The sequence below is a fragment of the Microtus ochrogaster genome, chromosome 21, assembly GCF_000317375.1.
Source record: "Microtus ochrogaster isolate Prairie Vole_2 chromosome 21, MicOch1.0, whole genome shotgun sequence".
Lineage (NCBI taxonomy): Eukaryota > Metazoa > Chordata > Mammalia > Rodentia > Cricetidae > Microtus > Microtus ochrogaster.
Window position 1 is genome coordinate 38,649,511 of NC_022022.1, and position 25,862 is coordinate 38,675,372.

Sequence of the window (25,862 nt, forward strand, 5' to 3'; positions counted from 1 at the left end):
GTAATTTTCCAAGGTCTTTCTTCCATGTTATCTCTGCTGTCTCCTTTCTCTGCCCTTGATGAAGAAGCTATTATAGACAGTTGATTTAATTAGAGGGCAGACTTTGGTAGTTGTTCCTAAATGCCTATTCTTCCATGACCTCTTCTTTGAAAGACAATAAAATTGTATGGCACACCTATTAGAATTATTTGAGAATAATGTTTTTTTATTCTTAAAGCCTCATGAGAGCTGTCAGCATTTTTACTCAATTATTTCCAAGGCAACACCTTAGAAAGATGCTTCAGTGGGGCTAAAACATTACAAACCATAAACTCTGGTGTCTCTGTCACAGGTCATTAAGGGGCAAGGACCATAACCACATTCTCAGGTCTCCTCACACAGTGAAAAAGGATGTGTCCAAGCGTCGGTGGTGGAGTGTGAACCATCGTGTATTTTACCAAAGGGGCCCCCGCAGTGAGGACCCCGCCTATATAGCAGCTTGGCTGCCAGCTATAAACATGCATCCTGCTCTGTACAGATAAGCAGAGATGAGAAATCCATCAGAGTACCACGGTTGCTTCTTACAGACAATTACACTGCCTGTTTCCTGTGTCTGGGACATTTTCTTCCCCCAGCTTCAATAAAATAGCTTTTCTTGATTCAGATATGATTTTGCCCTTCTTACCTTGTCTTTAAGACATTACCAAGAACAATATTTTTTAAATTATTTGTCCATAACTGGAACCTTACTGTTTTCTAACCTTTCCCCCAAATGAGTATTATAAAAGTTGTTTCTTTTGGAAGGGGTAGGGGGTATCTATCTGCTATGTAAAAACCTGAACCGTATTATATAAACGCCCAGATGCATTTCAACACAGTGCTGATGCTAATTTGACTTTGTTGGCTTTTTTATGAACGTAAAGGCCACGGTCATCATATCTAGTAAGGAAGGAACTATGCACACTTGCTCACAGCAATTTTGTTCCATTCTCTTTCTTTAAAGCTCTCTTTTTCCTGTTTAAAGTCCAGTGGGCTGCAACTATAATAAGGCAGATGATCGTTATCAGACCTACTGCTATTAAAACCCCTTTAAGTACCAGATCATCTCTGCTCAGTGCAGGAGCAGAGCTTGGGGGAGTAGACAGTGACACCAGGGCAATGTTGGACACAGCTGACTTCAGGGAGCTGTGGTCCAATGTTCTCATGGCCACATACACCATGTGGTTTTCCTGCATTTCTCCGTCAGATTCGGGTTCAAGTTCATCAGTGACAAGCTTGGGTGAGAATGTAAATGTCTCCCTTGTGCCAGCTTGCTGAGGGTCAAGCTCCGATGTGTTCACTAGAATAGCCTTGTCAAAGTCATCGCGAATTCTCCGTAGGCTTTTACTCATTCGTATCTCATAGCTTGTAGCTGAAATTAAGAACACAGTTGGGGAAGTTTCGTCACGGAGCATTTTTTTTTTAGTTTATTGAAAATGAACATAGCGGACAATGAGGACTACTGAGAACTCAAGAACAATGGCAGTGGGTTTTTGATCCTACTGCATGTACTGGCTTTGTGGGAGCCTAGGCAGTTTGGATGCTCACCTTACTAGACCTGGATGGAGGTGGGTGGTCCTTGGACTTCCCACTGGGCAGGGAACCCTGATTGCTCTATGGGCTGACAAGGGAGGGGAACTTGATCGGGGGAGGGGGAGGGAAATGGGAGGCGGTGACGGGGAGGAGGCAGAAATCTTTAATAATAAATAAATAAATGAAAAAAAAAGAAAATGAGTAATGAAAATAGCCACAAAAAGTCAAACTGTCAAGGAATACACAACTGGAAAAACCCTAAATACCAAGTCAAACTGTAAAGATTCATGCTAAAATCTGATACCCACGAAGGCATGATAGTTTTCGAAAGCAAGATGCAACATAATCAATATGTCATTTTCCCATGGTTATTATGTACATTGTACATTTTAGGTAGGTTTATTTGAGCTGCCTTTAGGTTTGGTTTTAAATAGTGAAACTTTTGTAAAGTTTATACGGAAAACTGTTGCGGGATATTTGATCACACTGTGTGAAATGTGTCACTGTGGTTTTTTTTTTTTTTCTGATTGGTTTAATAAAGATCTGAATGGCCAGTAGCTAGACAGGAGAGGCTAGGTGGGATTTCTGGGGAGAGCGCATAGGTTTTACATAGATCTCACCAGTGAGACACATAGGAAGTTGGACGTACATTATGGAGAAGAGATAACAGCCTCATGGCAGAGCATAATTTAATATAAATGGGTGAATCTAAGTTACAAGAGTTAGTTGATAACAAGCCTAAGCTAAGGCCAAGCTTTTGTAACTAATAATAAGTCTCCATGTCATTGTTTGGAGGCTGGTGGTCTCAAAAAAGTCTGAGTAGAAAGCAGAGAGAGAGAGAGAGAGAGACAGAGAGAGAGAGAGAGAGAGAGAGAGAGAGAGAGAGAGAGAGATCGAGGATGAAATACTGCATGAGGAAAGGTAGTTAGGTAACAAAGTCGGCAAGCTTACCCTGGCCCTGGTCGAAGTCTTCTCCAGGTGCCGTCCAAGAGAGGATCACATCGTCTTCCACTTTCGCAGCTTCCAGGTCAGTAATTTTGCACGGTGGAAACATGTCAGGGTGGGGGCCAGCAGGAACTGCCTGCACCGAGAAGGAGCCCCCGGCACTTACTCTACTGAAGTCCCACTGCCCCTCCATACCTCTGCGACCTGGTTGTTTTGGGGCGTTCATTTGAATATTATCTGGAGCACAGAGAAAAAGCCAAGTAGGAAATTGCAAATCTTCTGCACAGCGTTGAGAGACTGTCACCCTGCCATTAGAGTTTATTCAGTCAATAATGTGTCCATTCGCCCATTAGGTCCCTCCACACGTGTTCTTTGGGGGCAGACTGCTGTGCTATGGATCAGACCAAACACTCTCGCTCATGAGATGTACGGCCATGGCCGTCATATCAGTAAACAGGTTTTTATCAAGTGTGACTAAGAGAGAGTAATACAAAGGCAGGGTGTTCTGCAAGCTCTCATCATTCAGGGTGGTACTGAGGAAGTAGCATTCAGGTTTCCCAAAGGCTGAGTTGGTCAGTTAAGGCGTGACAGAGGAAACACCCTGGGCAAAGAGAACAGCTTACATGGAAACCTTGGTTCAGGAAAGTAGCAGGTTAGGGAGGCTAAACTAAGAAAGAGGGTGGCTCCACCTCCAGCCCTAGCATGCATGACACCCCGGGATTCCATCTCCAGCACTGCAAACAAAAAGCAGGAGAAGAGGTCTAGATGAGGCAACCGAGCAGGCAATAACTGACCTCAGGGATCAGTGCAGGGCTTGGGTTTGAACCCCAGGGCTGTGGGGAAGCAGGGATGTTACAGTTCATCATTTGGCTTTCTAACAGGTCCCTAGGAAATGGATCAGACTTCAGTAAGCAAGAGGTCGCTTAGATGGAGTCACTCAGTAGTGGGACACGAGAGCAGAGTGGAACACGGGAAAACAGTGGCAGCTGTCAATGAAGACTTCAGGGGGAGGCAAGCAAGGGTAGCCCCCCGAATAATTCACACAGTTAGCACAGTTGATGACAGATTCAAATGTGGGATGGTGAAAGAAAAGTTGGTTAAAAGCAGCTCCTAGACCCGGGGTGGGGGGACCTGTTTTGACAACTTGTCTTCTGAGTTCCACACACTTGTTTGGTGTGAACACACACACACAAACAAATATCTTAAAAGTAGTTCTTAAAATAGTTTCTAATTGGTGTAATTTGATAGAAGGTGGCCAAGGAGTCAGAGAAAAATTAAGTTTATGATTCCTCTAAAATAGAACTAGTTAAATATGGGTTTTAATATTTAACAACATTTAAGCTAGATTCAATAATTATAAAATTGTGAAGTCAGAGATTGTGGGCATATAAATGCTATCAAAACCATATGGCTTAGTAAAGCTATCTAATGATGATTTTTAACTTTAAGAAGTGGTGTTCACTATGTGTCTACTATGGCAAGGTATTTTAAATATCTCATTATATCAAAATATTCAATTCACCCCAGCAAGGCAATGAAGAAAGTGACATTTTTTTTTGCAATACATTTATTGATAATGAAACAGAGAGACACAGAGCTAAGAAAGTTGCTCCATGTTACACAGCAGCAAATGGGGGAGCTGGGCCTCAGGACTGGGCAGTGCCCCACTAGAAGGTAGGGAAGACCCAGAGAGGTGGAGGTAGCTCAGCCAGAGAGCACCTGCCAAGTGTGCACAAGTGTTTGGGGCTCATTCCCAGCACCGTGAAAGACACCAAAAAACAAGCAAAACACATCAAAGCCCATTAAGATGAGGCGAGTGGTGCTTGTCTCAAAATCCTCCAGGTTTAGAAATAAAAATGATTAGAAATGGTCCCAGGGAATGTTTTTAGAGACAGCACAGTACAACATATTTCTGTCTTATTTTAGCTAATGCTTCCTAATGAGACCTGAGATAGTGTTTTCTATAAAGAGTGCACACCTCCTATTTATCTGGCACTTTTCTTTGTGGGATAGCAGAACCTCTGCTCAACTGTGTATAATAGCCAAACAGATGTTTATTCATGAACTCACTTCCTGTGTTGATCTCTGGGGCTGTTAGCATCACACTTTCAACTCTTTGCTCTTGCATAAATCTCTATAAAGGAAATATGGGGCCCAACAACTTTGTCTGTTAGTTACTGCAAGCAAAGAATCACAAGACAGTATTCAAAAAAATACTAAAAGATGAAAGGATCAATCTATAGGAAATACCTATTTTCTGTATTCTCTGTCACAAATCATTAAGAATTGAAGGAGCAATCAATAGTGGCTTGAGTATGAGTGTGTGTGTGTGTGTGTGCGTGTTACTGGGGACTGAGTCTTAGCTCACGTCAGGCAAGTGATCCACCACTACTGAGCTGTAGCCACAGACCCAAGGATGGTTTTAAAATTCCATGTCTCTCTCAGGTCTTTTTCTTCTTCTGTCTACCTCCCTGAGTCTTGCCTTTGTCTCTCCTCCTCTTCTTTCTTTCTCCTTCTTTCTTCCTTTATTTTTGCACGCACCTGCGCGCGCACACACACACATGCACGCACACACACACACACACAAATATTGCACACATTCAATGTGCAGAAGTTCTTACCATTTGCTATATAACCTGGTACATACATAGCATGGCTTCCTGGAACAGAGTGGGCTAGGGTGCTGATGCTGGGAGAGTGACGGACACGCACTGTCAAGCTATATCTACCACTTACAGGAAAGGAGAAGAAATACCTGGAGTAAATTCCATCATTTTTTATAACATCAGCACCTGTGTATGGAGACAGAAATTCAGGGTTAGCCTGTCTTCAGCGTTGATTGTTAATACTTAATGTTAAACATCTGTCCCTCTTACTGTAGAGAGCAGAGAGCTCTCTGTGCTCACAGATAGCAAGGGGAAGCTAGAATGGTAAGCACACAGGGTTGTTCTTTCGAGGGAAGGAACGCAAGACCTGCTATCCCCCCAGAAGGCTGGGAGCAGGTGTGCTGCCTAGTCTGGTGACCTCCGTGCTGCCTGTGTGGCCAGACCCTCGCTCAAACTCTTCTCATGAGTTTGTTTTTCTCTACACTGGTTTTTATTGGAAGTATCACATGTCCTTCATGAAGAGTTTCCATGTAGTCACGTCTGATCTTTATTTAGCTTCCTTTGTTCCTCAGAGAGATTTATCTGTGCTTTGTTGTGCACACAAGTTTGAGTTAATTGTCATGAGAAAAGTCTTAATCAGATTGTGCTGTGTTTACATCTGCCCAAAATGAACCACAGTGTGTTAGACTATTGGCATTTGAACTGAACTGCCTTCTTGCCTCCTGCAGATGGTCTCTCTGCAGGTCCCCAACGGTCCCAGAGACACTCCCTTCCCCTGCAACACTGTTTCCATTTGACATATGTTACTGTAGCAACTTTTGATATTACCATGTAGTTTAAAATAATATGGCATCGTAATTTCTTCCTGTGATTACTTTAGCTCTGAAAATTGTTTTCTAGAGCTGAATAACCTATGAACAGATCGCTCTGAATGCACCCAGCCTCGTGACACCTATTTCAGAAGGAACTCTTGAAAATCATCTTGGAAGTTCTCGTTCATATAACAATAGATCCCAAATAACAATAGAATATATTGTACTAAAATCTATCTTCAATTAAAAAACTAATAATAATTTCTAGAGAAACAAAGCATTCTTAAGATTATTTATGGTCACATGGCCATATTTATTCGCCCCTTTGAAATAAAATCTGTCTTCAAAAGATAAATTCAAAAGCACTTACATAAATTTTCATGTAAGTGCAAGAGAAGCCTTTGTTTATGAGCCTTGAATGAAATGATTAACAGCTTTGGTAGCTGATAAAACAGCATGCAGCTAGTTGATTTCCTTACTATGAAACGATTAGACTGTCATTTCGAGTGGAAAGAGCTCTGAGCTGCAGTTGGCAGGCTGTGGTGCCTGTCACTGTGCCTCACTGCAGGGAGCGTTCTGTGAGCCTGCTGTCTTTGTATTGTGATTCTCAGAGGACGGCACAATCCAGAGTCAAGACAGAAAGCTCTAGACACCAGGACAGCAATGTCTTCAAGGCAGCCTATCACACCGTGCAAGCAGCCTGTCATATCCCCCAAGGTCATTTCAGTCCTCACACCACACCTTGGGCTCCAGATATTGATACTGTGTTATTATTAAAGTGCTCTGAAGCCAGCTTTCCCCACTACAGCAGCATGAGAAAATTGGGGTCTGTCCATAGAAAATAAGTGGTAACTTATTTGTATGAATAGCTGGGCTCCCCTTCAAACAAGCTCTCAAGAATCAGTTGGGCTGAAGAGATTTCTCGGGGATCATTAACACCTACAGAACCTCGTCACAGTGCCACACCATGCTACTCCTTACCTGCTCCATTATCCAGAAGTTGCAGCATAACGGGATCTCCAGCTTCTGGCTCCACTGTTGCCACCACAGTGGCATTGAGAATGGGATACAGACCCTTCCTCACGTTCGCATAAATTATCACCGGCTGAGGAAAATGGGTGCTGTCTCTTTCCACAAAGGCTTCCACAGTGGCTGGGTATATGGCCAGGCTGGAGGCACGGGAGGCCACTGTCACTTCCAGGGCTTGAGGAGAAGGATGTGTGTTGTTCAGCGTGTAAGTCCAGCGCCCATGCTGAAAAACAAGGGGTTGAAATGATTAGATTGCCATTTCGAGTGGAAAGAGTTCTCTGAGCTGCAGTTGAAGAAGCATGAAAAAGAAAAACAATAGATACTTTATTAATACTGCGTTTTTTTTTTCACTTGGCAATTTGGGAAGCTGAAGGGGGAGGAATGCTTGAGTCTGGGCAACACGGCGAGACCCTGACTTAAAACAACAAAATTATAGGAGTAAGCGGATAAGGGTAGTGGTTGATGGGGCAGTCAGGTCTGAGGGATTCCCATGCCTCCTCCCAGCCTCCAGGGCTCCCTCTACCTTCAGGGTGCAGCCCCCTACTCTCTGTGCTTTCCTGAATAGCCCTGGATGCTTGGCTACCAGCCCTCGCCGCTCTGCCCTCCTCCCCGTCACCTCTGCTCTCAGCCCACATGCTGCTCTTGGGTCCATCCCTCTTGAATTACCAACAGCCCTGCTTTGTCTTTGAGCCTTCCTCGGTTGGTTCTATGTCCTGTGCCAGAATGCGGTACCCACTTCCAGCTCTCCTGTCTCTTGTATCTCCGTGATGATGTCCTCATCGCTAGGCAGCTTCCTTCTCCCTATCCTCATGTGTGTTCTGTGGTCCCCGGTGCTTGCTCCTAACAGGGCATTTTATTCTAAGTGTGAGACCCAGAACACAGCAGGTATTCAAAAACTTACACATTTCATTAGTCCTATTATAAAGGCTATATAGAGTTGCTCCCAAACATATAGGAAACTATATCTGAATGAATAGCTCCTATAATGAAAGATACAGGTTTCCAAAAACTACTAATGTACAGAGAAACATTGATTTCCGTTTTGAATGTAACATTGTTTTATCTAGTACTTAACACTGCGGATATACTTTGGTTGCTCCTCTTAAGTTTTTAACATCCACAAAATGTTTTTATAATGTTTTGACGTGTCAGCACACTTCCTTTACGGCACACATCCAAGCACGTGACTCATTGGCAAGTCCTACTCTTGCCTGAGCACGGCCAGGTGTGAACAGGCTCCCACACTGACCTTGGCAGTTCCTGGAACCCGAAGGCTAGCTGTCCGAAAGGCCAGGTTGACGACAAAGTCGCTAAGGTTGTACTTTCTTCCACTGGGATCCAGTACTGTCATCTCAGGGGGCCGGCTGGTCTGCCACGTGACTTGGAAAACCGTGTCATTGCCCACAGCCCCATCCACAGTCACAGGGTTCGTCCGTTGCTGCTGAGGCGGCACGATTTCATACATGCTCTCAAGCTGTGGGAGAGAATGCATGGGACAGTTTCCAGTGAACACCTCACGTTCCCTTCCTTTACCTTGCTTTTGTAATAAAAAAAAAATGACTAGGTAAAAGTAAAATACATTTAAGCCTTGAACTCACAAAGATCCTCCTGCGTCTGCCTCTGGAGTTCTAGGATTAAAGGAGTGGACCTCCACATCCAGCTTATTTTCCGCTTTTAAAAGCTGGGGTATTTTCACTTCTTGCTGTAGAGTCATTGGAGTTCCTTGTCGATTTTGGATATGGGTCGCATGTCAGAAACACAGCTTTTAAATACTGCCTCCTTCCACAGGCTCTGCCTGTGTTGGACTGATTGTTTTCTTCGCGAAGCCTATTTTTAGTTTGATGTAATCCCCCTTGGTCAATTTTAGTCTTTATTTCCCATGTTTTGAGAATATTATCCCCTGCTTCCATCACCCCCCAAAAAAACCCATGTTCATCCTAATGTGCCAGACTGTTCCCACTATGTTATCTTCTAGGTCAGGTTTACTAGGAAGAATTTTGTCTCTGTTGACTTGGGTTTTGAAACTGGTGAGTGATGTGGTCTACTTCCATTCTTCTGCGTGTGGGCATCCAACTTTTTAGCATGTTGAAAAGTTTGTTCTTTCTTGGTTGCATATTTTCAATCCTTTTTGTCAAAATTTGATTGGGTGGCTGAGCACTGTGGTCCATGCTCCTAATTCCAGCATTTGGGAGGCTGAACAGGAAGACTGTAAAGAGTTTAAGGCCAGCTTGGGCTAGTGGGCTAGCCCAAAAAATAGTTTGGCTAAGCGGAATGCTGCTGGTTGGCAGAGTTGTTCTATAGCACTTTCACTGTCTCTTTCACCAGGCCTATAGAGATTCCGCCCAGATGGCTACTGTCTGCCAAGTTTATGTAATATTTGCTTCCTTTTTTTTTTTATGAATCTTCACTTTATCTTTGACCTTTGAACACTTGATTTCAATATCTCTTGAGACATTTATTTGACTGCTGGTGATGGGATGATTACCATCTTGACTGTGCATATCTAAGTTGCATGTTAAATATTTCCTGACAAAAATTCATTGAGTTCATTGTTTACATCAAGCGTAACTTGGCAGGTTTACTCACCATCTGTGAGGAAATTGCAGGTGAAATTCTGTTTGAAACATAGCTCAGTTATGCCTAAACTCTTTAAAGTATTTAGACTGGAAAAGAATTTAATGGTAGCTTGATTAACGGACGTTTTTGTGCCCCAAATCAAATAGGTTGTGCTAATTAAAGGAGCAGTCTAAAACTGAGGCTGGTGGCTGTGCCTGTGATTCCTGTAGTTAGAAGATAGAACTAGGCAGAGTTCAAGGAGTTCAAGGCCAATCTGGGCTACATACAGTCTAAATCATATGAACCCTGTCTAAAAACAACGCACACACACACATATGCACACATGTACATATGCATACAAGGGTAAACATCTAGAAATGTCTAGAACTTCATGAAATAATTAATATTCATAATAAAGGTGAGAAGCTTTAAAGATGTTGAGGCAGCCAGAGTGAAACACAGTGTTGTTGAGGAAAAAAAAATTGATTGAACTGAAGAAATGAAAACACAGCTTCTTCTTTTTGTTTTGGACCTTGGCCCACTCCACCCATCCTACCCTACCCTACTCTATCCCACCTCCAGCTGCATTATCAGGCATAAAGAAGTCGTGTCATGGACCGTGAAAGCTGAAGTGGCCATCACAGAAAGTAACTCCTGGAAATGAGCCACACAGACACGAGGTTAAATGACTCCAGGCTCTGGGGACACCAAGAAGCACATTAGAACCTTCTGCATACAGAGGAATAACGCATACAAAAATGTGGATGGTACAGTCCATCTGGCCTACCCCCTCCACACATAGAAGATAGAGATTCTGACCTGTAAACTTTGCTGGAAAATGTCCCCCGTTCCAGAAGATATCCTATAGAAAGCTTCAGTCATTCTGTTGGGATTAGATTTATCTGGAATGAAGAACTTTAACCCTCCTGAAACACATGATTTGAATGCCAACTATTAAGATAGAAAAAAAATAAAGATGACATCTTCTCTGACACACTGTGTCTGTATTAGTGTGTTAGTCTGGAGTTAGTAGGAGGGTGGCCTTGCCTCATTGTGAATGACATCTCATATATCTCTTTGGCAAGTGGCCTTAAGGAGGTGATTTTTGTTGTCAATTCATGGCTTTTTTTTTTTCAGGCTTTAGTGTTTTGCCCACTATAGAAGAACTTAGTAAATACTTACTGACTAGTCTTAGATCAAAATAATTCCTAAATAATCTAGATTAATTGCTAGTTGTTGCATCGCTATGCATTTGCACTTATATTCCGAGATCACCATTTTTAAAATATCCAACAAATCTTAATTTTCAGTGGTTCATTTTGTTGGATTACTTTTTATAGAATGTAAGATGAAATTATTATTTGCCTTGTCTAGAAAAAAAGCAGACATGTAAATCTTACAATGGTGCTTGTATGTGTACTAGAAGTTGTTCCGGTTATCTGATATGATTTCAGTTTCATAAACATGCATTCTCAAGCTGGCTTAACAAAATCACAAAAATACTATTTGCATTAGATGTACAAAACTTCAATTGTAGGGAAAACATTTTAAAATTGGAAAAATTTTTAGCTAATTTTAGCAATGATTTGTGTGTTTTAGAAGAACTCTTTCCCATTTATTCCCCCAATGAAGACACGTAACCTGGGCTTCATAGCTGAGCTTTGAATGTTCAGCTTTCAGGGCATGTTCTAAAAGATACCTTCTTGAGAGGCTTTTACCTGTAAGATGTGATAATTCCTCCAGTTTACTGGCAGCAGAGGAACCCAGGGCGATGGAGTGAATGGTGACCCCGCTGCTCACCGCGCTGAGCAGACAGTTGCTGATGTGCTCATCTGCTCCGCTGGTCACCAATATCATGACAGAGCCGTCGGCTCTCCCATTTCTCTTCTCAAGCACCTGAACAGAGATAGCCAACGTGGCTTAGGAGGAAATGTGATTCGAATTGTCTGACTAAACAAAGGAATCTGTGCTCATGTACAATGGCTACCACTGTTGCCTACACCTCTTCGAGGTCCGCTGTGCTCTGTGACCGTCTCCAAGTTGGTCCCACCTCACTTCATCACAGTGCAGTTATACAGGCTTTGCCTCATGGAAGATATTATGCACATTATGGTATGAGAATTTTGCCTCTAAGACCAAGCCAGTAACCCGTAAGAGGGCTGAGAGCTGTGGCTCTCACCCTTAGCTACATGGTAGAATTAGACGGGAGTGTTTAAACAATTCATTACCAAGTTACACCCCAGATCAATAATATCAGAACCACAAGATCTGAAACTCAGGCATCATGGGTTTGTTTTTGTTTGCGTGCCTGAGATTGAACCTAAAGTCACGTGCACACTAAGCTGCACTCTACCACTGAGCCCAATCACCACCTCCTGTTTTTCAATCAGGCAATGTCAGTGGGCAGCTTAGGTTGAACAACTGTTGGCTAGGGGTGGAAATAGTCCTATGTGGTGTCTTTTTCTCTATCAGATTTAGACATGTGCACTTCAGATGATTATTTAGATAAATCCTGTCAGTCCTGAAACATGTATCTAGGCTTAATTTTGTGTGTGTGTGTGTGTGTGTGTGTGTGTCCTAGTTTGTGGGTCCACACATGTGTGTGAGTGTTGATTTATTTATCTTCTCACACTCTCTTGATTCTTACATTTGAAATCTGGTGTTTCTGTAGGCAGGAGACCAAAACTCTAATTTTGCCTTGAAACATACAAAGATAACAATTGCCCCAGCTGGGGCCACTTCAGAATAAGCAGGGACAGTTTGGAGAGACTCTAGCTGACACTTTAGTCCCTTAGCCACGCCCATTGTACTTATATGTACTCATTCTTTTAGCAAGCAGTTCTTAATTAATTATGACATTGGCTACTTCCTTCAGCCCAGGGAGTGCAATGGGAGTAAAAAATGGGGTCCTGACTTTAGGAACGATGCACCTTTACTCCCTAACAGCCGAGGCCGCTGTGACCGTACTCTAACGGAGCACCCCTTTTCAAAAACAAAAAGAAAAAAACATGCAACAAACAAACAAAAACACGCCCTCCCAAACCCGAGATTCAAAATGAAAAAGAAGACCATCATGGCGACTGAGACCCAGAGTACGCTACCTCAAAGCCTCTTTTAACGCCTGCGCAGGTGTTCGCGTCTTCTTCGGTGGACACACTGGCGGGCAGATAGGAAGCCAGCTGCCTCCGGTCATCGTCACTGTTCACTTGCTGCAGCTGCGCTCTGATTTCTCCTTTGCTATCAAAGGTGACAATGCCCACCAACGTGCGCACTTCAACAACTTGCATTAAGTACAACTCAGCTGCTTGCTGCAGTCGAAGGAGTCTGTCCGCCTTTGTCCCCAGGAGAAAAGAACAAAAGAGGAGGGAGGGGGTGACATGTGATTGGTTGACCAAAGATGATGATGTGATTCAATTAGCAAAAATATTTGTTGATCTTTTTACAGACACTGGACAGCTCTTTGAGTTGTAAAGCGTGGCATAGGACTGGAAAATTTTTTTTCCTATTAAGCATATACTTGACCCACAATTCAGCTAATTGTGTGTTAGTTGTGCAGAAGAAAGTGTGGTGAGAAACAAGTTGTTCACAATTAAGATGGCTTACCCTCCCCATTTCACTGCAGCTCAGAATTTAACAACCTATGACGTCAGTTGAGAATATGTTTGTAACTGTTTTTTTTTTAAATTCAGTCCAAGTGAGAGGAAACATTACACAGGGATGTGCTAATAAAGAGGTGTGCTGGTCTGCACACCAGTGTCTGTTCCTCTGCCACGGTGGCCATTGAGGCTAGACTCTGTGCCTATAGAGTCAGCACAATGCTGTGTTTGTTGGCTGGATTTTTTTTATGTTTTTTTCTTCAATATGATTTTATTTTATAACAAAATAAAATATAATAAGATAAAGCAATAACAACAAATTAAAATTGAGCAAGGCAAACCAACAGAAGGGCATGTCTCCAAGAGAAGGCAAAAGAATCAGAGACCCACTTGTTCACACAGTCAAGAATCCCATAAAATATTAAAATAAAAGACATAATACATACACAGAGAACCTAGTATAGACCTGCTTTAGTCTCTGTGAGTTCATACGACCTTTGCTCAGTTTATTTGGATTTGTACATAACAGGCACTCATCAAGCATAGGGATAGTGCTACCAACTAATTCACTCGGGTACTTTTTTGCTGGCTCTGAAGGGAGAGAAGAAAAGAGTCTGCTGAATCCCAGCGATCAGCTGCTCCTAGATGGCTGGGACCTCTGTCTTTTGATGTCTGCTTTGTTAGCCAGACCTGCCTCTCCCACCTCTCAGGAGCCATTACCAATTACATGTCCCATCGATACTGCAGACTAGACAACATTTTAATTTATTGCTCATAACCCAAATATTACTTCTTTTATAAGCTGGGGAGAAGGTTAGTAGGGAGACATGGACCTTGAATTCAGCCTCGACCTTTCAAAATTATGTGGGCATAGAAAACATTACTACTTTGTGGCTTTGGCTCCTTCTGTCACAGAGCATAGGGACTGAGGGGGAACACAACAGTTTTTGTCTTCATCATGGTGGTTGTGCCATCATTCCCAGTCACAGCCCCTAAGAGTTGACTGGAGTGTGGCCAGGCAACAGCTTTAAACTACATGTAAGTTTTCGAAAAGGGTCTTGGGGGAGAAAAGGTACAATTAGCAGCAGCACAGGGATGCTAATGGGCTTGGGGATTCTGTGTGAATTTCATTGATCTCACCTTCTCAATCTCTGGGCCTCCTTCTGAGTGTGTCCTACCCATTTCCCAAGAGAATAAGGTATCTTGGACTCTTTAAAAACTTGTAGTGTCTTCCCTCATCATACTCTGAATAAAATAGAGCTAAAACCTGATGGGGAATGGAAAGAACGGGCTTTGGTCCTTCGGAATCCGTGTGTTACCTCTGCCATCTTCTTGGACACGTCCATCACTAAGCAGATGACTTTGTCCCCAGCTTGCATGAGGGAGAACGTGGGAGGAGGTGGAAGCTCAGCCCCGTGCATGGGGAAGCTCTGATGAAAGTCAGAGGAGTCTGCGATTACATCCCAAGTGCTCCTGAGGCTGCACTTTTGGTTCTGCAGGTTTGGGGCTTCGTGGTTGTGGGTACTTGCATTGCAGAATTCAACCACCTGGAAAAGCAAAAATCACCCTGAGTTCCCAGAGCAGGACACTTCTCATTCTCTGTAGGCCACAGGTAAAAAAAAAAAAAAAAAGGACAGAGCTGAAAGCAAGGTCTCGTACGTCTTTATTTTCAAAAGTGACAGCAAGTTTGCAAATAACTCCTGACACCTTTTGTTTGACAGAGTAGCGCCCTGAGGTCACAGGAGCAATCTCTTGTAAAAGCATGTTTGCACTAAGAAAACAGAGCAGACTGTGTCTATATACCTTAGCCTTATATAGAACAACCCCCCTCCTCCCTTGCATGACACTGTGTTAAAGAAACACCCTAGGTGAAGATGTCAACCTGGCCAGCCCATTCTTTGGAATCCCATTATGTGACACTGTGTCTTTTCTGGGGATCAGTCAACATACAATGATCTAGTGCAAATATTGATCCCTGTGAGGGTAAGAGGATGGCAAAACAACTTAAGCCTACTTCCTGAAACTCTTTGCATTTGGAAACTGGACTGGTGATACTTCATTTAAAGACAATCCACCTATGCCTGCATTCCCCATTAAAGTTACAGTTTTTGCAATGCAAGGGAATGCCTGTCTATTCCCAGGCCCTACGAAGAACAAAGAAAAGAGCCATGGAGCTCAGAGTTGGAAAGAAATTTATGGGCTCCCTGACTTCATCTCTGATTCCATGGGTAACACCTGCTTAGTTTTTCAGTGGGGTGTGAGTTAGGGGCACACCTGTTCCGCTTCATTGAGGGTTTTTTTATCCCAACATCTCATGACTGTACAAGGTGATTTTTAAATTTTTGTGACTGGATGTGTTTGAGTAGGTTTTCTTTTCAAGGGGTTACAAAGATGTTATCTAATTGCAGATAACATGAACCAACTATCTAGAACTTGGTACAGGACATATATGAAATATATAAATTAAAAAATAGAACAGATAAAAGCAAGAAATACCAACTGTCATGTTCACATTGCAAAGGACTCCTTCCGTTGACTAAAACCAGGCTGAAGAAACCAGTTAGTAAAATGAAGGAAAGAAGGAAGAAAAGATGGCCTCAAGGGAGGGATGGAAGGGAAAGGGAGTGGACAGAGGGAGAACGTTTCCAATGCAAGCAGGATTGGTCAGCCATGTAACAGGGAAAAGACTCCAGAAAGACACGTGCCCACCACACCCCCTGCCCAGCAAGAAAAGATCTACAGATAGTGACTTTCAGGTCTTCGGAAAGTGCAATAGACAAATGAAGCCACACAGGCGGGTCCCACTAAACCTGTGAACTAGCCAACTCCCTCCTTCCTGACTCTATGCTTTCTCGTAGCGCAAGGTTCCGGTGACAGTTTGACTATATGTGTGACAAACTTCTTAAAGAAAATGAAGTGGCCAGAGAGAAACACTGTAACCGAATACTCTTAAGTATCAGCTTTAAAATGGAGTTACACATTCATCTTTTGTGAGTTGATATGAAATATTAGTTGACAAGACTTGGGTACAAAGCTGAGGGTCAGTTCACTTCCCTGGGCTAGTTTGCTTGTCTTTGAAGTTCTAGATTTTTTTTCAAGACAAAGGAAAGAGCCTCCAGGGAGAAAAATATTGCTGTTTGCTCCTTCATTCTTGCAAACTTCATACCTCTTCCTCTGAAATGACGCAGGAAAGGAATGGCGCCACATGGGCAGCTCATTTCGTGGCCTCAAAGGACCTCTTCTTGGACATTCTCCTGGAAAGTGGATTTTCACTTTTAAAAAACAATCTGTATTTGCTATCATTTGGAGGAGACAGATTTTCTTTTTGTTTTTAAAATGTAGGATAAGGACTAAGTTAACTGTAGACCCCTCAGACTCTATTATAGCGACTCTTATTTGTCCCGATTTTTACATACTTCAAGCAGATCTGCGGCGTAGGAGGTCCTTCTGTCTATGTGTTGCTTTTATTGGTTAATGAATAAAGAAAGAACTGGCTTGTCCTATGGGAGAAGGAAGGTGGAGTTAGAGGGACGCCATGTATCCTCCACCTGAGACAGACGCTGGGAACACTACCCGGTAAGCCACTGCCATGTAGTGATATGCAGATTCATAGGAATGGGTTAAATTAATATGTAAGAGCTGGCCAATAAGAAGCTAGAGCTAATGGGCCAAGCAGTGATTTAAATAATATGGCTTTTGTGTGATTATTTCTGGTCTAAGCTAGCCGGGTGGCTGGGAACCAACAAGCAGCCTCCTTCCAACAGATCTGTGTATAGGAGTTTGTCATTCCAAGGACGTACTTACAGAAGGCAAACTCTGCATGAACATTATCGATGCAGTTGCATTCTGGGTGCTGTTGTAGAGGAATGTGCATCCTTCTCTGAAAAGCTTGCTAATGATGCAGTCTTCGTGGGGACAAAGGCCCTTTTCACACACAAACACCCCAGTGATGCCAGACGAACACCTAAAAAATGGAAGGAGAAACTAGGAATTGGGTATTTTTAGAAATACTTTTCTTTCTTGATTATCTTTTCTAATAGCTTGTTTCAAGGATTATAGCTCGGTAGACATGTGCAAACATTTTAGAGTCTTCTCTTAAGGAAGTTTATTAGCTTAGAAATATAGTCTCTCTCTTTCATTTTAAAGCCCTTGAGTTTGGGTGAGGGAGTTCTGTATTGCCAAAACCTTTAGTGAACAGAGTGAGACAAAGTGGAAGGGAGCTCAGAGGGACTGTGGGATAAGGAAGACAGGGGCAGCAACATCCTGAGCTCCACTGGACATCAGGGAAAGAGAGTGAACTTTGGAAAGACTCCATCTTCATTAAAATATTCTGAACATTGCTATGTGAGTGAGAAATGGTGCCGTTTAGAAGCAATACTGATGATGTCTGTCTGTCTACTAGTGAGGATGCTCTCTGCTCTAGAATTCTTGGAAGTTTTTTTTTAGATATATGGATTTCCATGCACAAATCTGAAGTAACATGTGTATGATTATATGAACAGCAGTGATATTTAAAACCACAAAAGGTTGCTATTAATCACTATGTCCAACAGGAGGGGCTAATTGAATGTGTTATGGCATAACAACACAATGGAACACTGTGTAATAATTTTTAAAAAGGTGTGTAAAATATATATTCCTATTTTTTTAAATTTTATTGATGAGGCAAAATAAATAAGAAATGAATCAATATTGTTATTCAAAGGTGATAATAGGAGGTAGAAAGAAGACAGTGGTCAAACAGTGAAGAATATAACTTTTTACAGTTCATAGAGGAAGCAGAATGAAGATGGTGGTCAGTAAGATAGTGAAGGATACAACTTCCTCATTGTTCATATTTGAATCACATAAATACTTGCCCATTTTAAAACTCAATGAAAATTAAAAATAAAACAGAATAATTTATTTTACTTGCTAATATTTACTTGTCCTTAATCTATTTTTATTTCTTATTTTTATGTCATATTATACTTAAGTCAAGACAAAAAAAATTCTGTTTTCTTATTTGTCACCTGATTTTTTTTTTAGCCTTTTGAGACAAAGTTTCACTATGTGGTTCCGGCTGATCTAGAACTCACATGTGGACCAGGCTAGCCTTTATTTATGGCACCTTGTGCCTCTGTCTCCCTAGTACTGAGATTATAGCAGCATGTGTCAATGTGTCTAGCCACTTATCATGAAAAATATTCTAAAACCCTCCTAGTTGTTTTTTTTTTAAAATATTCAGTGCACTCAATCAGTAGTGCTATGAGATAACCCTTCTATATGTTCTGAATATGTATTCCTCTCATTGGTTAATAATGAAACTGCTTTTGCCTTATAGCAAGACAGAAGAAGGCCAGGTGGGAAAGCCAAACTGTAAATTCAGAGAGGAGAAGGGGGAGATGCCAGCCAGCCTCTGAAGAGGCAAGATGCCAGCAGATCTGTAGCGCCACAGCCACATGGCAACACAAAGATTAGAAATGGGTTAACTTAAATGTAAGAGCTACTTAGTAATAAGCTTGAAGCATAGGCCAAACAATTTGTAGTATTAAACCTCTAAGTGATTATTTAGAAGTTACTATGGGACAGGATGGGGCAGGGCAGGACAGCAAAACTCATTTACAAGCAGGGAATTTTAAATATGAGAGAAAGCACTGACCTTGTGACTTGAATTTCATTTCGCCCATTCAGGTAGAATGGCTTGTCCTTGCTATATTCATCGAAGACTCCCCAGCGGAGATGGGCCCATTCATGGACAAACACTCTGCCTGTGGAAGAGAGAGTTGTGGCCTTTTGAGCCCCTAAAGTCTCAGCAACGGGCCTTGCTAATCAACGTCAATGTAGTATTGCCTGACTACATTCTTGCTCCAAACACTTGAAGTCAGAATTTTGGTCATTTTCCTCACTCTTACCTACCTCATCCTCTACCATCATAGAGATGAGAGCATGAAAATGATTGCTCCCATGACCGCGAGGTAGTGCCCATCTGATGAAGAGACAAGGGGTCCCACGTTCTCTTCCTCACTGAAGTTGTCTAGCAAGTTTTTCCTTAGCTTCTTGCATGCAGCCCCGGTAGGTTCAGGACTTAGAGGGAAGACGCACATCTTTGTAATTAAATAACTTTTCGAAGTTTAGTCTGTGCCTAAGCATGCTTGTTCTCTTGTGGGCATTGCCCTGTCTACATCAGTGACCGCAACCTAGCAACCAGGGAAGAAGGAAGGAACTGAAAAGATCACAGCATCCCTCTCCAGCCTTGACGCTCCTTTCTCTTTGATCCTGTTTCCTAAGCCTTGCTCTTGGAAATTCTCATTCTTGACATCAAATCCTTCACAGATTTATCTTGTCCTCTCTAATCTTAGATCTCCTTTCCTTCCAACTTCAGCTCAGAGGTTAATTGTTCTCCATGGAAACATTGCAGGTCAATGCCCTTCCCAAACCAAAGCACCCATCCCCCTTGCCTGAATTAATTTAGGTCCTGTAACTCAAGGTGCACTTTGTGCAATGTTTGCATCTAGGGAGGAAACAGTCACAGCTGAGAGGAACAGGGGAAGTATGTGTCGATTCATGAATCTAGAGACACTGACGAAGTCTTATGCAGGACCAGAGAACACCAGCCTTGAGGTTAGTTACCAGATAGAGGGACATCCAATGTTTAAGAATTTTATAAAATATTCTATGGTATATTGCTTTACCTCCTGCTTGCTAAGCAGGAATAACAAAGTCTATTTAGTTTTAAATTTCATAAAAAAAATCTTTGAAGGGCCCTACTTAATTTTTTTTAGCCTGTCCTGGAACTTGCTCTTGGAGACCAGGCTGGTCTCGAACCCACAGAGATCTGCCTGTCTCTGCCTCCCAAATGTTAGAATTAAAGGCATGTGCCACCACCGCCTGGCCCCCTATTTAAAATTTAACCAAAAATAAAATTGCAGATTAGAGCGAGCACTGGGCTGGCTGACCTGTTCTCACTTGTATCTCTCTCAGACTGGTAGACCTCACCCACGGTCTACCAGTCTGCAGACTGGTGACTGTGACCTTTGTCCTAAGTGTCATACACCAATATCTGACCATAGCCAGTCATCAATAGGACGCTCCCCGCTCCCCAACATCTTCTTGCCTAACCCAGACCAATGACTTCCCCTCTCCCCTGGTGCCCCTATTTCCCAACGTCGTTCTTGTTCTTAACGTCGTCTGCACACAGCTCTTGTCTTTTACTCTGCAGCCAGCCAGCCGGAACTCCTTTCTGGACTACTCAGCACTTTGGACCACTCAGATTTCATAAGAAAATACTTTAAATGAAATTGGATTTCTGGGCATGGGAAATCCTTTTTGCCTGTATTCTGGATTCGGGTCCTTTCGTCCGTGATGCCCAACTCACGCCCTCTGATCCCACCCCGGCAGGGTTCTGATGTATCCTTCCGCATCCAGCTTCTCCTTCATTGATCCTAGCAAGCCCACTTATGCACACGGACAGATCCACCTTCTGAAAACTATATGGTCCTGTTGTTCCCACACACGTGAGCCTTCAGTGGGGACTTCATGGTGTGGGTTGCAGGGGACATGTTGGCATTTCCCTTCATGTCCTGTCCATGGGTCGAATTCTTCCCTCAACAGCCTTGGGTCCCTGTGCAGACTCCGTATTTTTCACGTGCTTCCTGATACTCTCCTTTGCACTAAGCAAAGCGTGGCTCAGCTCTCCTCTGCGAGGCATCTCCCGACAACCCCTAGGCTTTGTTGTCTCCCCTGGATTCTCAGAGCGCTACTCTGTACCTTAGCTGGTTCTTGGTCTTCCTGGCTCATTCCGTCCCTTTCCTTCCTTGTGCACTTGGCTTGCCTCCTGACAGGTGGAAGGTTTTATGAGGTCTCTTCTGTACCAAACACAAGCTACTGTACTTTTGAGAGGCTGGATTTTTATTATCTGAACTTACCTCTTGAGCCGTATCCTGCTATTAGCTCATCATTTAGTAGGAAGTTCGGAGTGAAATGGATGTATTTCCCCTCTTTTCCACACCCTCTGTGCTGTAGGGTATATGGATCATCCCCATGTGCCCCATTCTGCTCAGTCACTATGACATTTGCCTAAAATAGAACAGATTTAAGCTTCAATTTTGTTGTATGTAATTATGCATGATTTTACAACAGGTTAAAGGCAGAAGGAGTGCCTTGAATTTAAGAGTTAAGATATTCTGAGAGCTAAACATTAGCTGAATTTGTTGACACTTTCAGAAAGATCTTTAAAATTTAACCAGTTTCCATGAAACTTCTTCCCCTCCTTTATTACCCTCCCATTTGCCAGAGCAAAATATTCTCAGACATCAACACTGTAAAATTCTGATATGATGGCACTATAAAAGCCATAAGGTTGGGAACATGTAGCAGTGTTTGCACATCACCCAGGACTGCACAGTGAAGAGCTGTGACAGTTTCAGCCAAGTCTCCATGGCTCCCCTACCAGCGAGGGCAGCAGGACAGGGCTTGCCAGGCCTCCTCTGCACTGAGTGTAAAATACTGTAGCCCCATCGTTTGTTTCCATAACCAGGTAGATCAGTATCATCCACTAAATTGTGCTTAACTGACATCATGATGTATCCAAGACATCTGATGATATTACATATGCTGAACTTAACCCTTTCACAGGATCAGGGTACCACCGTTGACTTCTCAGTAGGACTGAAGGGCAAGTTCACTAATGTAACCTTTATAGAGGCTGAGTAGCTTGGTGTAAACAGTATGGGTTTTGAAGTTGAATAGATATTCAAACTCTGTGTCAGTAATTAATACTTATTTGCATGGAACAAAGTCCTTACCCTTTGTGAACATAATTATTAATTTTTGATAATAGTAACTAACTTAAGGCTGCATAGGCATTAAACTATAGACATGTACGTACACACACCATACACACACACACACACACACACACACACACACACACACACACACACATATATATATATATATATATATATATATATATATATATATATGCCCAAATTGAAGGGACTTAATGGAAGTTTAATAAACTCTAGGTTTTCCCAGTTTATTCCCAGTTCCCTGTTTATCTTCATGCAAGCACTGTCAAATGCTTCTGTCTGATGAAAACCCAAATGCTTTTGTAAACCTCTCAATGGCTTCATGCCTTTGGGCTATAGTCTACATTGCTAGGCCTTTCAATTTCTAAGAGAACCTTCAAGGGAGAGCTAAAATTAAAACAATCCAAGGAAATTTAAGCCAAGTGACAAAGATTTTTAAAAGACATGTTTTCCATGCCCTAACTACCCTGATGGTACTATAGTTACAGACAGCAAGCCCACTCTATTGCTGAAGCCCTATACTCTGTTCCTAGCTCTCCTCATATATGCAATGGACTCTTATTCACAGTAGTTTCAAATGCTTTAGCATGTATTTATTTATGGGTGCACACCAGTGAATATTTGCATATCACCTGCAGTTTGCTTGTGTTCTTCAAGGTTAAGACATTTTGCGGCTAGAAAAGAAGATGGAACCACTTGCCCCTTATTCTTGCTCACCCCTCTCTATTCTCCTTTGAATCGGCATGCCGGCCTTACTTAAGGGCGAAAGCATGCTTCTTTACTTCACAGTTGGCATTTTTACACGTATGGATGACTCTCAGTATGGGCTTGACTTTTCCCAACCCAATGCAAGTAAAGATTACCAGAACTGGATTGGGCTGGTCCCTGCTCACCCTCAGCAGGATAAACCTGACTCTTTCCTCTACTAAAAACTGAGCCAGGATCATGTGCATTGCAGAATAGAGATGTCCCAAGAAGCAGATTAAACTGTGGCACATGGCTTAGTTTGTGACTGACTAATTCGCACTTATTACTGTTTCCATTTTTCTTTCTTATAATCATCTATAGAGGTCTATGGGATAAAGTCCACACACTTTCTCAACAACACTCCTTGCAGTAACATAGCTCTGTCCCAGTATCAACGGCAAAGTAGATTTGAAAAGTTTTTCTCCCTCAACTTGAATTAGGCTCTTTTAAGAGAATCCCAAATCCTTACCTTTTCATAGGATTCTTGTTTGACTTTGCTATAATTATGAGCTGTCCAAGTGGCAGGAATTAAAATCTGGATAGTTCTGAAAAACACTCTTCTCTTGGTAGCATTGAACAGGTAAAAGGAAGCTTCAGTTAGCATCTCCTATAACCAAGCAGAAACACTGGCACGTGTATACAAATCCCTGTTTCTCTGAAGACACATAAACCACAGTGAAAAACACACAAACAGATTCTGAATGAAGCCCTGAAGGTTTTCTTGGAAAAGACATTGAATGGCCACCTGTAAGAGATTGTTAGTACACTGATTGTATGTCAGGGCTTGCCCTCACGATTTCCCCAAGTTTCTGAAAGGGCTTTAAGCTTTCACTGAACACATCCTGATGTCACACCTAATGGGCATGTCCGGGCCTGCACCTTCTGAGGATATTACTTTCACTTTAAGCAATAACTAACAAAGAGGCTCTTAGGTAATGAACATTCCTTACCATGCTACAGTAAAAACTGTCAATATTTCAGAGAACATCGAGAGAAAACAAGGGATTTCTCTCTGGCAGTCTGCGTAGACTCTTGTTAATTCTTCCCTGGTAATTCTCCTTCTTGAAGAAGATCACAGGGTGATCTTAACACTCGCCCCATGGTCCCCTGTCATTCAACCGCCCGGTTTGCTTTCACCATCGCCAACTTTGGTTTCTCTAAGCTGTTCTCTGGAGAGTCACATATAAAAACTACAATTATACCCTACAGCTCACAGATGGTAATTAATAGAAAGACAGAAGAGGGCTCTATGAGGGGAGACTCTCCCCGACTATGTGATCTGGCCAGAATAGTCAGAGTCCTGCAGTCTGCGTTGTCTTCAAGAAATGCTGGTCTCTGTACTGCTCAAGTTCAAACCTGGTGGGGTTAACTTCCTAAACATGGCAACAGGTCTGAACTAATGGGCTAATGGTATTGACTGTATAATTGACACTCACCTTAATGTTTGCAATCAGGCTCAGATTCTCGGGTACCTGAGGATTAATCGCAACAAGCAATCCATCGTAGCCATTGTCTTGAAGCTTCACTCCGGCTCCCGGGAGAAGCAGTTCTGGACTTAGGGCAAACAGAAGAGTCACAAGTTTCAGCCCGCGGACAGGTCCTGTGTTACTCCCGTGGGCCATCTTGTACTGAAGCCTCTGGTTTACTCACAGGGAGCCTGCTGGGTACCTCGAGTCAGGTGATCAGTGTGGAAGCCGATGGCTTCTTCCTGCACTTGGAAGTTCTTGACAATACATGATGAAGGAGTTGCCTTCTTTGAAAAATCTGGGGTGGATCTATCTGGGACCTGTTGCTACAAGTTCTTCTCTAAGGCGGTAATTAGTCCTCTCCTTCTGTGGCTAAGCTTCCTCCTGAATCATATTTGAACAAGAAGACTTCCACCCCTTACTAACTTCATATCTTTTCAGAGAGAAAAGGGAAATGAGGCAAGAAGGAGCTTAAGAGCAATGGGCCTGTCTGCATGGCAATCAGAGCATTGGAATCCATCAGGCCACCTCAGCACCCAGTGATTTTCCGTCCTGAGTCCCTGGCAACTTCCTCCATCAACACCACTTCCCTTCTTCATTCGGGACACTGTGCCTGTTGTGACAGTCCCTTGCTTGCTTATTTTGAAGATTTGGAAATTATCCCATATGCCTGTCCCTAGAGCCCCGGGCCAGGCAGTCTGGGCAAGCTCTGAGCTGATGGCTGGGGTTAGGAGACCAGATACCCCCCTAGGGAGGGCCAAGTGCCAGGAGCTTGGATGCTGTGCAGGCCAAGGCCTTTCCCCTGTCCCCAATGCCTTTACTCCCACTGCCAGGGAAAAGAATGAATTTCTTTCTAAGCACGGCTCTCCTGGGAATAAGGGCTTGATTCAATCAACTTGTATCTCCTGCAGCATCACAGAATGAAGGAGCAGGCTTCACAAATATTTTATGCCTTGTTTATGATCTCTGTTAACAACTCAGTGCTCTGGAATTTGCAGTTGAACCCTTTTAAATGTCATTCCCTGGATGCAGACATCATCTTTATTCCTGCTTTTCAAATGCTGATAATTAGCCAGTGTGTGGGACGGAATGCATACTACTAGAGAATGGCGGATTATACCATCCTTACCTGTGATTGACTATGGCTGCTGAATAAGAAATGTCCTCCATAGGTTCAGGTGTCAGAATACTTGGTTCCAGGGTGGTGGCGCTGTTTGGGGAAGCTTAGGAGGTACAGTCTTGCTGGAGAAAAAGAATTTCCCTGGAGGTAGTCTTCGAGAGTTTAAAGCCCAGTGCCGTTTCCAGATATCTGAGGATTTGGTCCACGTTTGCTTGACTCCATGAGCTTGGGTAGAGCACCATGGTAGCCAGGTATGCCATTGAAGAACATCTTCATTTCCCAGGCGGCAGAAGGCAGAGAGGAGGGGACCGAGGACCTTATAAACTTTATAGGTCTGACCTTAGCTGCCTGCTTCCTTCAGGTAGACCTCGCTTCCCGCTGTACCCTGAATTTTCCCAGCTAGTACCACCAGGGGGGACCAAGGCTTTAATACGTGAACCAGTGGAAGACATTTTATAGTCAAACCAAAACCCTTTCTATAATTCTCATTTTCAAAATTAGATTTTATTAACATCTGCAATTGGCAGATTAGAATTAAAAGCTTAAACAACACCTGTAAGAGAGAGGTTTACACGCACCATTTAGGCTGGTTGATAAGAGTAATCAAACGCTTATAGCAGCCCTTAGCATACAGAGAGTAGC

At 42.8% G+C, this 25,862-nt stretch overlaps 1 protein-coding gene across 1 annotated transcript; it reads right to left on the bottom strand.

Annotated features, from left to right (window-relative positions):
• Nucleotides 1-222: 222 nt before the first annotated feature.
• On the bottom strand, nt 223-24,256 carry Clca2 (chloride channel accessory 2). The gene is made up of 14 exons (XM_005357393.3): nt 24,071-24,256; nt 23,104-23,241; nt 21,003-21,153; nt 18,737-18,845; nt 16,900-17,059; nt 14,415-14,642; nt 12,601-12,831; nt 11,218-11,395; nt 10,319-10,425; nt 8,193-8,417; nt 6,896-7,166; nt 5,118-5,288; nt 2,503-2,733; nt 223-1,390 (listed from the first exon to the last, which is right to left on the bottom strand). The coding sequence occupies exons 1-14, from the start codon at nt 24,254-24,256 to the stop codon at nt 948-950; spliced, it is 2,829 nt and encodes a 942-aa protein (XP_005357450.1). The 3' UTR covers nt 223-947.
• Between the last annotated feature and the right edge of the window lie 1,606 nt (nt 24,257-25,862).

What these genes read in the sequence shown, in the direction of transcription:
- Clca2 (XM_005357393.3), bottom strand. Translation starts at nt 24,256, where the DNA reads ATGGCCCACGGGAGTAACACAGGACCTGTCCGCGGGCTGAAACTTGTG. An exon ending in AGCAGGATACGGCTCAAGAG is followed by an intron (nt 18,846 to 21,002) that starts GTAAGTTCAGAT and finishes TCTCTTCCACAG; the next exon opens with GCAGAGTGTTTGTCCATGAA. An exon ending in AGACTTCGACCAGGGCCAGG is followed by an intron (nt 1,391 to 2,502) that starts GTAAGCTTGCCG and finishes TCTTAATTTCAG; the next exon opens with CTACAAGCTATGAGATACGA.